The sequence below is a fragment of the Erpetoichthys calabaricus genome, chromosome 12 (assembly GCF_900747795.2).
Source record: "Erpetoichthys calabaricus chromosome 12, fErpCal1.3, whole genome shotgun sequence".
Lineage (NCBI taxonomy): Eukaryota > Metazoa > Chordata > Cladistia > Polypteriformes > Polypteridae > Erpetoichthys > Erpetoichthys calabaricus.
The window spans coordinates 55,450,636-55,467,133 of record NC_041405.2 but is presented as its reverse complement, the minus strand read 5'-3'; the positions used below and the strand labels follow the sequence as shown (position 1 = coordinate 55,467,133).

General features: G+C 36.3%; 1 protein-coding gene across 3 annotated transcripts in view; it reads left to right on the top strand.

Moving 5' to 3' along the window:
- Nucleotides 1-16,498, top strand: part of hmgxb4a (HMG box domain containing 4a) — a 66,535-nt gene that overhangs the window by 14,552 nt on the left and 35,485 nt on the right. For all 3 annotated transcript variants that reach the window (XM_028815589.2, XM_028815590.2, XM_051934687.1), the window contains exons 3-5: nt 3,081-3,226; nt 6,187-6,265; nt 11,134-11,703. In XM_028815589.2, the coding sequence (XP_028671422.1) occupies nt 3,081-3,226; nt 6,187-6,265; nt 11,134-11,703 (795 nt within the window). The remainder of the gene's footprint in view (nt 1-3,080; nt 3,227-6,186; nt 6,266-11,133; nt 11,704-16,498) is intronic.

Here is a 16,498-nt window from a genome sequence, read left to right as displayed (position 1 = left end):
GGGTGGTCCTTGATTTTCACATATTATCTACTGTCTAATAAATTTAAAAGTGCTGTATTACGGATTGAGACACATCACATTTTGCATCTATTTCCACATCTTGGATGTTTAGCTTATGAATCTTATTTGCATGTTGCTTTGCATACCCCATGCCGGTTTGAGCAAAACATCTTAATATTATCAAAATAATTTAGGGAACGGCTGCAACAAAATATAAATTATAATGTTGCTGGAAGAATATCTATGCCTTCCAGAAACTGGCCTTCATACTGTAGGCAAAGTCCAGTTAAAGTTAAAAGAAATAAATCCCTGCCAATCAAAGTATTCTCTGGGTTATTTTTTTTTAAATGGTAAGTTTATAAAGTTGGTAATGAATGCACTTAATTTCGACCATTGCCAGAGTGTGTTATTCTGAGCAAGAGAAACAGATATAAACACATTGGGAACTTCTCCAGAGGGAGGGTGTCTGTTAGCAAAAGGTACTTTAAAAAGCTTCACTTCACTGATTATGTAAAGATAATAAAGAAAAACAATTGCTGCCATTAAGAAATATATTTGTTTTTCTACAGGCTACAAAGAAAATACAAATAATACAGGCAAACCTGAATCACAAAAAATTTAATAACTATTGAATATTGATAAATACTTAATAAAGAAAGTGGCCATTTTTATAAATTTTGGTTAAGTTGCTGTTTGAAACAGTCAGTCTATCATTGAAGGACATACAGTATCAGCAGGTTTTGTTCCATCCTCTTTAGGAAACTTCACAAGCTCATCAGCTGGTAACAAACTTGTTCAGATTGTAGTAGCCTCTAGTGGACAAACAGTGAATTATCAGTTGTGTGTTTTAAAGATTGAGAAGACAAAGGAATACTCCCCTCAAAAATTCTATATTTTAAAATTTTTACTTACTTTTACTTGTGTCATTTACCGTGATGACAGAGAAATATTTTTAGTCTAATGGAATAAAGTTCTTGAATTAATAATGCTTTCTCCTTTCATTCATTGGTCATTAAGCCACAAGTCCAGTACTCCCATTTTTTTAAATGAGTTTGTGAAGCTGCCTGAGGAATTGACCTTCTGTTTGTTCAAGAACCTCAAATATGTACAAATCCAGGGCATACTTTAACCCTGATAATGTTTTTATTTATCTATCGTTTAATATCTAATTGTACATCTTTTTTGACCACAAGCTGCAATATTAATATCGTGTGAACCACCATGGCAGCTTATGGTTTTAATTCAAAAGCTTGTTTCTGTGTGAACACATTCCCAGTTGTATACAGTTAACAATATTTTATCCAAAGTTCAAGTGTTTGGTACATAGTGAATATATGATAGGATTCCTGACATTTAGGTTATGCGACACAAGTAATTTGTCATTTTTTATGGATGTGTTTATATTTGGTTTTGTTCAGTGTTGGCCCCTGCTCAAGCCATTTGTATCAGGAATTTTATTATGTATATTCACCTTGAAAATATGAGATTTGGATTTTCTGTGCCATCACTAAAAAAAGGAGGGGTACATAGCAGAATAAAAACCTACCATTTTTGGCTGGCTATTCCTTTCTCAGATTCCAAAGATATTTATATTTCTTAAGATTTCCTGTATACCCCACAGCTGTACCAAAGTGTGTTGATGGTTTACTAAAAGAAGGTTGCCAATGGTAGGTTTAGGATATGTCTCCAGGAGCCTTTCTTCTGTCACTAGGCAGTAAACAGATATTTATATGTTAGAGGGACATTTTATTACATGAGTTGACTACAGCTAAAACTTACGGTAGAATTAATAAATGATGTATCATGTTATGTAACAGAGTATGGAGAGTGAGAGAAAGCAATTGACATAGGAGTCCTCAGTGGTACACTTGTTATGTATTCTTACCACTTCAGGAGGGAAAAGGAGTTTGAAGATTCAAACAGACCAACAGTTTTGATTCTGTCCTGTTTACTTTAGCATGCGGCATTCTTTCTGTATTCATTTTTCCATTGTGTTATTTTGCAATAGAGGGACCTTTTTTGTTTACTTTTGCTGCCATAAAGGCCCCTATTCTTAGAACATATACCCTCTGAGCTTGGTCTGCTATTTCAAAATAAGTAACAAAGGTAGAGATGAATTATCAGTTCTTTTACTTTTTATTTAATAAAGGTATTTGTAGCACATATGTAATAAAGGATTTGCTAACAATTAAGGTACAATTTGAGGAAGTGATGAAATTTGAACATTCATACCTACTTAACTGATAGGTTAATCTGCCAGCCTGTTGAAGTCGTTTGTAGTTATGCATGCTGCTAGGAAAGTGTATGTGAAGTAATTTTTATCCTTTACGTGGTTCAGATTCGTCTGTTTATGGATATGAAGCCAGTTTTGCAGCATGTAAATTTGAAGGCTTTCAGTATGATGCTGCAGTGGTTTCAGGAGACTGGGTTTTAGACAGGGACTGGTGACAATGTTTCTTGTGCTGAAAATTGTTACTATGCCCACCTGGGGTTGTTTGTTTTGTTCTTCTGTTTTTTACCCCAAACTGCAAATATCTGTATAATGTGCTAATTGGATATTTAGAATTGGTCCAGTGTGTGTGAATGTGTTTTGCAATGGACTGGTACCGTGCCCAAAATTGATTATTGCCTTTGATGTTGGTGCTGTTGAGATATGCTCCTGATTCCTGTATTAAATTGGTTTGAAAATAATTATAATAAGGCAGTGTTAATTTTGCTAGGCTTCATTAAAACTTACCACACAGATACTACAGATCCAGTCCCTCATATATGGCCACCTCAATTTTATCTACATCCATGGGTTATAAGTAATACACCAGTAGTCCTTAAGGGCTCCTGTTGTACTATTATTAAAAGATTTTTGGATTTGTTTAATTTGCTTGTTTCTTCTGAAAATTTTTGCATTTAAAAAATTAATAAGGTAAAGCTTAAAAGACCTAATGCAAATGCTCAACTGAAGTTGTGTAGAGAATGTTCAGATGTTGTTGTGTTGAGACTGACAGTATATCAATTTGTAAAATAACAATTCATATCTTATATAATAAGTAAAGCTTTCAATAAATGTTTTTTTTTTTTTATAGACAGCATTGTGTTGGAGAGTGGGATTGAGGAAGTGGGCTTAGTTGCAGGCCGTAGTCAGAGAGAAAAAAAACGTTCCTATAAAGATCTCCTCCGAGAAGAGGAGGAAATTGCTGCTCAAGTGAGAAAATCCTCAAAGAAACGCAAGGTAATCTATTCTAGCTTTTGATGAAGTATAGTTTGAAGTTAAAATTTCAAGTTAATTTGCTAAAAAATATCAACATTTTGAAAATTAATGTATCATGAAGTAATTTTTTATGTGTTTTATTTTGTCTGTTAGAATAATCAGTGATACTTGCTGGTTTGCGATACAGCAGTACAGATGCACAGTGATATCAGCAATTCAATCAGCAATTCAGAAGCAGTAACTCCAGATGCAGAATGCACTTGTGTTTAAAATCATTGAAGACAGAAAGCTTTTTTTGCTAGAAGCATTTTTCAGTAGCTAAAGGTTTATATCCTCTTTGTAAATTTTCAGACTCTTTCATTTACTGGATTCTTCTTCTTTCGGCTGCTCCCGTTAGGGGTTGCCACGGCGGATCATCTAAAATTGTTGTCCGCATATTGTTTTGGCAAAATTTTACACTGGATGCCCTTCCTGACGTAACTCTCCCCATTTACTAGGGCTTGAGACCGGCACGAAGAAACACACTGGTTTGTGCATCCCCTGTTGCTGGGTTTTTCACTTGCTGGATTACTAAAGCTAATTAGATATCATAATTACTATATGTGTATGGCTTGCAGAAAATGAAATGTTTAAAAGCTAAATTTATTTGTTGGCAAATATGTTAAAGTAAAAACTGAAGCATGATGCTTTTCTGTTATTATTAAGGAGTTAATTCATTGCATCTAGGTAAAAAAGTGCTATTTCTCATACCAAAGTCACAACACTTAAGAGGAAGCAAAGCAGCAGAAGAGGGCTGCCACAAACAATCGTTTTGTAAACAATTTAATGAGTAGTAATAGCAGTAACTGATAAGTGCATTTAGCAGACAATTTATCTGTTCTGTGCAAAGAAGTAATGTGGTTTTAACTTGTGTCTCAACACTCGTCACTAGGATCAGTTTGTCAAGGTAACCAAGTTCACAACACTTAAAGAAGTATTGTTGAACAGCCAAGTAAGTGTAAATGGGTTGCTCAGAGTATTGTTGGCTTCCTCTACAGGAGTTCATTCATTGAGCTAGTGTTGTTGTGGAACAACACACAATGATCAAACAACCACTTTCTCAGATTTTCGGGTGAAATACTCCCACACTGAGGAGACTTTTGCCTGATATTTTGAGGAACCTTATTCTACTAAATGTGGTGCAGCTGCTGCCATGATTAGCCTACTCAAAAACAGTACAAAAAGTCATAGCATGCCAGCATGCAGTGTAGGTGAGGGGCAGGGACAACTAGTCAATTAAGAAAATACAAGTTCACTAAAAGTTTTAATCAATTACATTGATTAGTTATGGCAGCCCTACATCAGAATAGGCTTGGTGCAAATAAGAAATTACTGTGAAACTATAAACAAAGTTCAGGTGTGTATTAAATGAGTGGTAGAGATACTGCAATTTTAGCAAAAGAATAGGCAGATGTTGCCTTTGTTGTTAAACTGAACATTCAAGTGATTTTCAAGAAGTGTATTCAAAATGTTTTTTCACTAATTTATTTCTTTACTGTGAAACAAAATTTGGACACTAAGTTAACTTATATGTGGCCATATTATATGACATTCCTGGTGTGATGTGACTAGTCACATAACATACATCTTGTATCCAGCAATCCTGTAGCATCGTAGTGACCGGAAATACAAAATGGCAGTGCACATGAAAGCTAGAAGCACAAAATTGCTATATAAATGTAATGAATTATTATTATTATTAAAATTGCGGTAGCCAAATAAACAAACAAATGCATATCAAAATGGTGGCACTAAGGGCACTTTAATTATATAAAATAATGTCAATAATGAGGTCACCATCATAATGGTAAATTATAAACAAAAGATACAATAAAAATGAAAAGATATTTGTGCATTCTTGAAAGACATTGGGCAAGAGATTGTTTATATTTGCCAAATTAAGTGGCTCTGCTTATCTTAACAACATTGCCCTATACTCCAGTTAACTGAAACATCCATCCATCCATTTTCCAACCCGCTGAATCCGAACACAGGGTCACGGGGGTCTGCTGGAGCCAATTGAAACATGACAGAGCTTATTATTGCTAGACCTGGTTGTTGTAGAGGCACGTCTGAGTTTCTGTTTGCGACAGGTCAGTGGGTTATTTGTTTAATCTCAGGGCTAGAGGTGTTTGCATTTGAAGGTTGGTGCTGAAATGTCAGAACTTCTTGTTGTTATAGATATTTTAAAGGATGTACACCGTAACAAAAATGAATCTTCTTCTTTCGGCTGCACCTGTTAGGGGTTGCCACAGCGGATCATCTTCTTCCATATCTTTCTGTCCTCTGCATCTTGTTTTGTTAAACCCATCACCTGCATGTCCTCTCTCACCACATCCATAAACCTCCTCTTAGGCCTTCCTCTTTTTCTCTTCCCTGGTAGCTCTATCCTTAGCATCCTTCTCCCAATATAATCAGCATCTCTCCTCTGTACATGTCCAAACCAATGCAATCTCGCCTCTCTGACTTTGTCTCCCAACCGTACAATTTGAGCTGACCCTCTAATGTACACATTTCTAATCCTATCCATCCTTGTCACACCCAGTGCAAATCTTAGCATCTTTAACTCTGCTACCTCCAGCTCTGTCTCCTGCTTTCTGGTCAGTGCCACCGTCTCCAACCCATATAACATAGCTGGTCTCACTACCATCCTGTAGACCGTCCTGTAACAAAAATGAATATGAGAAGTTAATGTACCAGGCAGCTAATTAAGATAACAGTGAACATTTACAACCATCAACAGCCTCTACAAAGTAAAAATGGTTTAAGTAAAAACAGTGAGTGCCCACTTCTTTTTTCATAGTTAGGGTATTTTTTCACTATTTTGGTAGTGCTTGGCCTAAGCACAGGTTAAGATAAGTTATTTATGTAATACATGCCAAAATGAAGAGACAGTCAATTGTCTGACTCCAGCCCTTGACTTTATGCTTTTTCATTCACAGGACAGTGAGTTTTATTTGTTACCCGGAGAATCGCATAAGAAAAAGAAGAAGTATTATGATGAAGAATATCATTATGGAGGTACAGACAATATGTAAAAGAACAGACAGCTTTGTTTGTCTAGTTTTTAAATTATAAAGGACACAAAGTGGTTAAATTAAAGTGCCGTAAAAGTGGATTTGTGCTTGTTATGGACATATGTATATGATGAAATGCATTCTATGCCGATTAGCATGGCAACAGTTAAAAAGCTGATAGAATTATTTTCTGTTATGTTTGACTAACTTAGTTTCATATAGAGGGAAATTTAAATATGAGAAATTGTAAGTGGAATGAAACAGCATCATTGAGTGTGTTTATATGCACACACAAAACAGTGATAAGGTGAGTAACCCAGTTAAGCCAGAAACCTGAAAAAAAAAATCTGCATTTACTTGCGCAAATAATCTTCTGCAGTTGTTCTTTGGCAAAATGTTTCAACATCATTAAATTGCACTAAAAAATAGTTAAATGTCATTATTGGCCTCTGTGAACTTGAAAATAAGCAAGAAGCCGGTGATAATTTTCTTGTTTTTTATAATTATGTTCTCTATGTCTTCAGAAACACATAACATTCATTTTGTTTTTTTACGTTCTTGACCTGGGGGGTATTTTTCATATGTGGATTAGTCGTTTAGCTGGATGTAATTGTTGACGATTTGGCATGATCCTGGATCTGTCGGTTTTTCGAAACTCTTGCTGGAAGTGTTGTCATAGCAACACATCCTAATCCTCAAACCTGCTCGGAGCAGGATTGTTCTACGTAAACAAGGATTAGCTCACACATGTAATCAGTGTCCGTGCGTGGAATTCATTCAGTCATGGCTTCGCCGTTCATGAATGAGCGACCAGTTGATATTGGTGCGCAAATTATAAGACGAGAATTTCATATAGAGAGGGTTTTGCGCGATCGGCAAGATCCTTTATTGCTCCTGGAGGAAATTCTTTTCGAAAGATACCACTTTAGCCGAGGGTGAATATTGTACCTCAAAGATTTATATATTTGAAGTCAAACTAGGCGAAGTCGGGCTCTCACAACCACACAGACAGTATGCAGTTTTTTTTACAAGCGGCACTTTTTTATATTGTAGGCGATGCGGAAAATCTAACTAAAAGTGCAGTTTGCCAGGCAATTCGTAAAGTCTGTTTGGCTCTGAAATATTTCCTTCGGGTTTTCATAGTGTTTCCTGGACACCTGAGTGTGCAGACAATAAAAGAGGCGTTTCATGCCATTGCAGGTAGGTAATACACAGGCTAAAACACCCACAGTTCCATGAAGAATCTCAATCAGCCTAACATTCTCATTACCAGGATTTCCAAATGTGATTGGGGCACATGGGACTGATCAGAGTGGAGTTTGATCAAACATTATTTGGAAAATGTACCTCTCCTCCTGATGAATAATCAGACACAGTATCTTCATCAAATATTTGACCTTCGTCAATATCTCGTTGGTCAGACACAGGTTCAAGAGATATGACATTCCCTGCAACTGACCCAACAAAAAAGAGGGCTATATGGAACATACCTATGGCACACATGGAGGACAAATATATGCAATGACCATCCTTTACCTGAAATGAAGTGACCACTGCATCCTGCCACTGGTTCTGAGGAGGAGCTTCCCCCTGGAATGCCCTCAGAAACAGGTTGATGGGCATTTTGCTGGAGAGCCAACTCTTCTGCAGGGGTTAGGTCTGGACCGCGTGGACCTCCAGGACCTCCAGCTGTTTTTTGCTTGTCTGCCTTCTTATTAGCTTTAAAATGAATGTTTTTTATATTATATATGATTATTTATGTCAACAATTCTTTAAATAGTTATATACCAACATTTACCAGTTTGAAGTATATTCTTGTACTTCACTTTAACCTGTTCCCATGTTCTCCTTGTGCTCACGTTTGATCTGGAATTATGACATATTAAATGATAATTAATCTGACACATAAGAAATGAAACGCTGCATTCAGTAAGTACAATGCACACTACTTAGCGTTTAATTTGTCGGCCACTTTTTGCCAGCCGTCTTTTCTGGTCTGGGCTGCTTTTGCAGTGTTACCCCTTGTGCATATTAAATCTTGAAATTCTTCATGTCCTTCGAATAAAAGGTCTTGCGCCGCGTGTGTGAAAAAAAAAATGCGCCCGTTCTTTCGTCATTTTGTTACAGCCTATCAAAGACTTGCTGATCATGTTTTCTAGACTCAATATATATGGGCTTTTCAATCAGTGCGGGCACGCGCATTCATCTTGGATGAACAGATCCAGCTAGACTAATCTACTACACGGCTGCGTTTGAAAAACCGACCTATCCTGGATGAGTGTCACCGGCATTAACTTATCCAAGATGAGGCACCTGATCTCGGATGATTTAAGCAACGTACGAAAAATACCCCCCAGAGCTACTGATGATGAACAGTGGCTGCTGCGTCACCTGATCACACTGTTTTGATATATATATAGAAAATAGCCGGATGAAAACTAAACTGACACTTTATTAGTGTTTTTCTGTTACTAAATTGCATGTAGCATACTTTTTTCTGCCTGTCTGTGACGGAGTTCTGCTATAGAGCATTGAACCGGTATGTTTGCTTCTTGCCTTACACCCAGTGCTGCTGCAGTAATAGTAGCAAAGGTATTTTTACTTCAATAAGTATTGCATTATGTTACTTGTTACTTTAAAAAGTAATCTACTATTTAATGCATGCTACTTTTACTTATTATCCTGCTGCTCTGTAGATTTGTGCTGCTGAGCTTAGCACTGTATGTTTACCTCATCAACATTAATTTTGGTGATTTTTGAAATATTGAGACAGATTATTTAAACGAGAAGAATGAATAATGCTGTAGCTTATGCATTTGCCTCAGGAAGTTTATCTTATAGATGCTTCCACCATCTTCTACCTGTGGCTTCTGAAAGCGTGTGCAAAGCAAACAGTCTGACAGAGGACAACAGACATGCGCAGACTACGAAATCCTTAACTGTAACCCGGTTAAGTGTTAAATAGCCAGATAACTGGGTTATTCACTGAGAAATCTACATCTGTTAACCAGGTTTTTCAGAGACCAATAACTCGGTTTCAAACAAGAATAAGGGTTTGATGTAATTGTAGAAGCCATGTTTCTATTACTAACAGGATTATGAAAGTGTATGCAAATGTAAATGTATTGTACACTTGTTGAATACAGTTGCCATTGCTTTAAAGTCCACAGGAATAACAAGAAACGTATAAAGAGAGTAAAAATAAATAAAACAATAAAAAAAAAAAAAAAAAAAACTTTTTTTTTTTTAAACTGCTACGTGGACATAGTTAGGCTTCTGTGCAGTTGCAGCACCTTTCTAATGATGTTTTATTTACCATCCCTGTCAAAAATTTCATATTGCCCCAACTTTTGTGAATATCTCCAGAATGTCCAAAAGCTCTAACTCTAAATATGCAATTAAGAAAACTTTTGTTCACTTAGATGCAGATAACAAATTGAAGGTAAACAATAAAATGACAACAGAGGCCTTATGCCAGTGTAAAAAGACAAAAGTTTTTAGTGTCAGTATTTAAACGCAGACCTAAATACAGGGGGTGAGCAGCACAAAAAACCTGGAGACCTCTTTAGGCCAAAGGTTAGTTTACAAACAGGGGAAAGAATTTAAACCTAGAAGTAGTCATAATACAAATATTACAGAAGATAAAAAAGTAGCAAGACTACAAAAAGGTTTTGGGGCTGGTCAGGAATTGGGGGTGTCGAGTTAGGGTTGGATTCAAGCAGAGCTGTGATTAAAATATGAGAAAAACAAAGCCAAGCAGGGATTCTGAATACCAGTGTTTTGACTGAGATGTACAGTAATGAAGTAGTAAAAACTTACTTAAAAGCAAACGTAAAGTCTCAGCAAGAAGTGTAACAAAGAGATTCTGTGGTTTTCAGGTATATCAATAAATTGCTACATGGTGCTTTTCCAAAAAATGTTTTTCATTTAGCAAATTAGACAGTTAAGAGTCCCTTTTTTGAAATAACTGGAATGACAACCCACTTCAACAAAATTTAAGAGCATAAACTATTTGAAACATAAGCATAGGGCTGCTTATTGTATAATGTACTTACCGTATATTTTCATTCTTAAAGCACTACCCTATTTTTTATTGCTGTTTTATACATCTTTACCTATGAATTGCTTGCTATTGAGTTATTTGGGTGAAATGCTTTTTCAGCATGAATTGTGCATGTTCACATGTACAGAATATACAGAAAAATGTTCTGTTTTGCTTCTTTGTTCACATGAAACTTAAGAAACACAAAATATTAAAGTGGATTACTAAATGCTACTACAACTGTTAAGTGTGCATTATTTTTTATACAGTATGTTATTTGAGCATTGTTTTTCTTGACTAATTTTAATCTGTTTTTCTTTGTATATAATTACTTCTTTTACGTCTTGTATGGAACATTGAACTACATAGTTTGTAAGATAATGTGCTATAGAAATAAATGTTGTTGCAAAGTGCTAACATCATTCTCCAGACTGCCTTCTCCTTCTGTAGTGTACTGGAACAGTGCTGTGCATTGTCTACAGACTTTCTAGTTATACCAAATATCTTAAAGTTTACAACTGGTAAAGCAATACTGAATCTTCTGAATCATGTCGGCATACTACATATCAGTTTCCGCGAAGGCGACGGCCTCCATCTAATTTTTCTAAATGTAGATGATAGACAGTGATTCCTAGAACTGAAGGGATCTGGTCAGCAGACCATAAAATTAAAGGGAAAACATATCTGTTTATAGTGTTTAAGTCTTTGTCAGTCAAGTCATTCACTTTACTAACCATAATAACATTTTTATAATTGTACAATTAAGCTCTGATAGTTTTTTATGTAGCCCAAATCTAAATGTTCTTGTAATGGTGTTTTTTTTATTTTAGAGCTCTCTCCATTACACTCACTGAAAAAGAAGAAAAAAGTGGAATCCTCCTCATCTTCTTCACACACTGATACAGCAATGGGTCTCCTGAAGGCCATAACTTCTCCCCTGGCTACAGGATCAAAACCAAGCAGCCATTCCAAAAAAACAGCTTTTTCTCCCTATAGCCACAACTCTTTCTCGATGTATTCTGGTAGTGGCAGTGGTATTAAGGAGCGTCGGAAATCTGGGGATGATTTGGTACATCACAAATCCTTAAAGAAGTCATCTTCTAAAGGAACAGGACTGTATGTGAATACAAATCTTTCAGAACCCCTGACTCTGCGGGATGCAGAAGGACTGAAGATGAAACTTATTCTTTCTCCAAAAGACGAAGGAGGGGACAGTGACAATTTTACTTACCCAGCCTCACATAGCACCCCTATGCATACCTCCAGTCATTCAAAGAAATCTTCAAAGAAACTCAGCCGTGACCATGGAAGTGGAGGCACAGTAGTGTTAAGTAAGACTATTCGTAAAAAACATCCCAAAGAACCGTTGCCTATTGTAGGTCAAGAAGTGGAAGTTGAAGGTAAGTGCTAGATACAATCAAGAAAATAAAGTGATCAGACATAAATTTAGAAACAAGAATTTTTTTTCTAGTTTAGTACATTGTTTTTATAACACGAGGAACCTTATTCAATCTGATATGGCTTTAAATAGTTGGTTTTTTTTTCTGAATTTATAATCTCTTCTGAATGTTGATTAAGTAATATTCATCACCAATTTAGCAGCCATTTAACAGACTTATCCAGGTTAGCTGGTCCTCCCCTATCCCCTCCATCTTTATAAATGAAAAGATCTTTTGTTCACGTGTGACTCATATTCAGTATTACAGATTTATCTGACCTTCGACCTTTACTTTGCTAGCTGTTTAACTTGAAAACTGCCCTTATGGGAAATTAAATTAGGACTGCAAACCATTACAATATTGGTAGAATTGACTTGTAGTGTAGCTGTTCAAAATACTGAAAATGCTGACCCAACTGTCTTTTTTTTTATTTACTTATTTTTTAAATTAAACTCCACTGTGTTTTGGAGAAATACACATGCACCAAAAATGTGCAGCTTAGGTAAATTGGTAAATGGACATTAAATCATTATATGTGAGAGAGGGTGCATTGTTGATTGTGCCCCGTGATGGCCTGGTGTTCCATCGCTTACTGGTTACTTTGTTTCATATGAACACCACAACTCTGAAATAGATTAGGTAAATTCACAAAATGAAATAATTTAATTTTAGGCTGATAGACTGCAATTGATTACTGCTAATTTTCACACTCTTTAAGTGGTGTTTCATTGTACAGTATGTAGGATATACTATTTAGTGTATAGTTCGAAAACCTTAGTTTTGAGCAGTGGTGCTTTGAGCTCAGCCTTTAATGTCTGAGTTTACTGTAATGATGAATAGCTTTTATAAACAACAGATACTGCAGTGAAGATAGTGGTATTCATAATTAATATTAAAAGTCAAATGTTCAAAAAGGAGTTTTGGTAATATACTATGTGCAACTAATGAGTCTCTCCAGCTCAAGGTTTACAGCATTTACTCCTTTTAAAAAGATTTTTTTAAAGTAAATGTAAATTTGCCAATATACAATTTTGCTTTTCAGATTTAATCAGATGCCCATTTGGTAACTATGATAATGAAGTGTTTCATCCAAAACTTGTCAAGAAAAATGACAGTCTGTGCAAGGTTGTTTTAAAAGAAACAATAATAATATGAGGTCATCTAACTAAAACTCTATTTAAATAATAGGTCTGTTATTAATATCTGTATTAAGTATATTCTGTAACAAATTAAGGAAACTGCAGACCACTTCCATAACATTTCTAAAAGATGTACTGCCCTCTAAACAAAAACATTCAGTTAGATTAGGTAAAATGGGATTCCATTAATAAGTTATAAGTTATAATAAGATAAATTCCTTTAATAAGTAACAAAAACACAGTTTCTCTGTTTTTAACTCGTACCTTATATTTGCTGCCCCATAGTGTTTTATACGTTAGATGTAACATCAGAGTTATCCTCATACAGTGCACGTATTCCCTGATGTAGTCCCTTTGCGTATCACTGATAACCAAACTACACACAAAGTTTATCCAGTCTTTAATAATTATGGGATATAGATGTTGACATTTATGTAGTTGCTTCATTTACTTTATACACAGGACATTTCCCTGGTCTTATGGGAAAGGCTTCTATGACAGTAACCAATGTGAAAATACTAAAAACTGGCACACCCCCAGCAAAACAAAATGATGATGCAAATTGATAGTAAATAAAATTTCAATTCTGTACAGAGAAAGTCTTGAAGAATATGAATGTTACCCTTGGATAAATAAAGCCCTGATCAGTGTACACCTTTAATGAAACAAGTTCAGAATAATTAATAAAAAAAGAAGAAATAAATAGGGGCCTCATGTATAAACAGTGCATATACACAAAAATGTTGCATACACCTTTTTCCAGACTCTCATTGAGATGTATGAAAACTAAACTTGGTGTAATGCCACCCACATTTTGAAGACAGCCTCAGACCATGTGTACGCATGTTTCTGCTTGGTGTTGTAAACGGGTGACACCCAACTTCAAAGCAGTGCTACTGTTTCTGTGTGGTTTCCCTTTCTTTTTTTATATTCGCATCTATGACAACCAAACTTAATTGCATATCGTTTACAAATTTAATTCACTTGATTGTAATCAATCTGTAACAATACAATTTAATTGCGAATGCTGCCTTGAGACCTAGGGTGCTGTTTAGCACCATAAACACTCTCTTAAACCCACCTGTCAGCGGCTTCCCTGAGAGTACGCCTGAGACCTGTGAGCTTTTTCTTTATTATTTTATAAATAAAATTCAAGCCATTCGTTCCAGCATTACTCTTCCAAGTGTTCATTACTGTGGGAAGACACCAATCACTCTAAGGAGAGTGCACAGCCAGTTTACTTCCTTTCAACCTATTTCTTCTTTTCAGCTAGCTGATATGATCCTGCATATGAAACCTTCCAATCATCCGCAAGATATTTTACCTGCACGCCTATTTAAAGATACTTTTAGAGCGTTTAGTCCAATTGTGTTGGCTATTATTAGCAACTGTCTAAAATCCGGTATAATGCCAGACAACTTTAAACATGCAATTGTTCAGCCTTTGATCCTACAGCTCTTTCAAACTATAGGCCTATTTCTAAGCTCCCATTTCTGTCCAAAAGTATGGTTCCTTTGCATTTATTTTTATATCTGGAGTATAACAATTAATGTGATGTGTTTCAGTCAGGTTTTAAAAAACTTCATAGTACTGAATCGGCTCTGCTGAAGGTAACAAATGATATTTTATTAACTTTGGACTCTGGCTGTTCTGCGATCTTGGTCTTGCTGGATCTCAGTGCGACATTTGACACAGTGGACCATGGAGTTCTGTTAAAACGGCTTGAGGATGAAGTAGGCATTCAAGGCTGTGCACTGAAATGGTTTGTGTCCTACCTGAAAGGCAGATCTATGTCTGTTAACATAGATGGGAATTTCTCTCATCCATCTCCTCTCACACAAGGCGTCATTCAAGGTTCTATCCTGGCTCCCCTTCTATATTCCCTTTATCTGCTCCCCTTGAGGGCCATCTTTTACAAACATGATGCAGCTGTACCTCAAAGTTAATTCTGACATCACTACATCTGTAAAAAAGCTGTTGAAATGCTTTGAGGGTATTAAATATTGGATGGCACAAAATTTCCTGCCATTAAATATTGGATGGCACAAAATTTCTTGCCATTAAACGAAAATAAAACAGAAGTCATTATTTTTATTCCTACCACATCTGCAGTTGAAATCGGCATGCACTTAGAACCCTTGGCAGCAGTGATTCATAACGATGTCAGAAACCTAGGTATCATCTTTGAGTCATCACTAAGCTTTGAAAAACAAATCTCCATGGTAGTAAGTCCAGTTTTTACCAACTGAGGCAAATTTCTAAACTAAAATCCTTTCTATCACAGAAGGACTTGGAAACAGTCATTCATTCCTTTATTACATCTTGACTAGATTATTGTAATTCCTTATAATGTGGGTCTGCCAAAATCTGCTCTGTTGAAAAAAAAAAGGGATCTCATCTCCCCCATTTTAGCCTCTCTCCACTGGCAACCGGTGAAGTGTCGCATTGATTTTAAAATCTTGTTGTTTGTTTTTAAACCCTTGCATGATCTCGCTCCAAAATATATCTGTAACCTCCTTCACCCCTATGTGCTACCAAGAGCACTGAGGTCATCTGGACGACTGATCCTTGTAGTGCCAAGATCTCGGCTGAAGTCAAGGGGAGACCGAGCTTTTTCAGTTGTTGCTCTTAGGCTTTGGAATGACTTGCCTCTGCACATCAGGTCTTCATCCTCTATCGAGGTTTTTAAAAGTCGGCTTAAGACCTACTTGTTTTCTTCTGTCTTTCATTGTGTGTGATGAGATTGTGGTGGATGTTACAATTGGTTGTTTTATTAATCTGCTTTTACATGATTGTTTGTATTGTGTTTATTTTAATGCTTTTTTGTACAGCACTTTGGCACAACCTCTGTTTTTTTAAATGTGCTTTTATAAATAAATAGTCTAATCTATAATGGTGCACTATCATGGCTGCTTCAGCAGTATTAGAAGATATCACAAATGAAAGAATTAGAAGAGAGTGTGTATTTACAAATGATGATGACTGGCTTCTAAGTTGATTTAGATTTCCAAGAGCTACCCTCTTGGAGCTGTGTGCTGTTAGAATACTAGAATGTATACTTGATATCATTTTTGGGTTGAAATGCATTAAAATATGTATATTATATTTTACAGCTGGTGGTGCAGTGGTAGCGCTTCTATCTCGCAGTAAGGAGACCTAGGTTCGCTTCCCGGGTCCTCCCTGCGTGGAGTTTGCATGTTTTCCCCGTGTCTTTGTGGGTTTCCTCCCACAGTCCAAAGACATGCAGGTTAGGTGCATTGGTGATCCTAAATTGTCCCTAGTGTGTCCCTGCCCAGGGATTTGTTCCTGCCTTGCTGGGATTGGCTCCAGCAGAACCCCGTGACCCTGTGTTAGGATATAGCGGGTTGGACTGACTGACTGACATTTTACAGATACATTGTTAACTTCATTTAAATAATGTATACTGTTAATAATTAAACACGTGGGGGCACAGTGGTGCAGTAGAAGCAGTACTGCCTCGCAGTAAGGGGCTCATGTCCCGGGTGTTCCCTGCCTGGAGTTTTAATGTTTTCCTAGTGGGTTTCCTCGGCATGCATCAGTTTCTTTCCAAGGCATGGGGGATTTAGTGATGCTAAATTAACTCTACTAGTGTATGT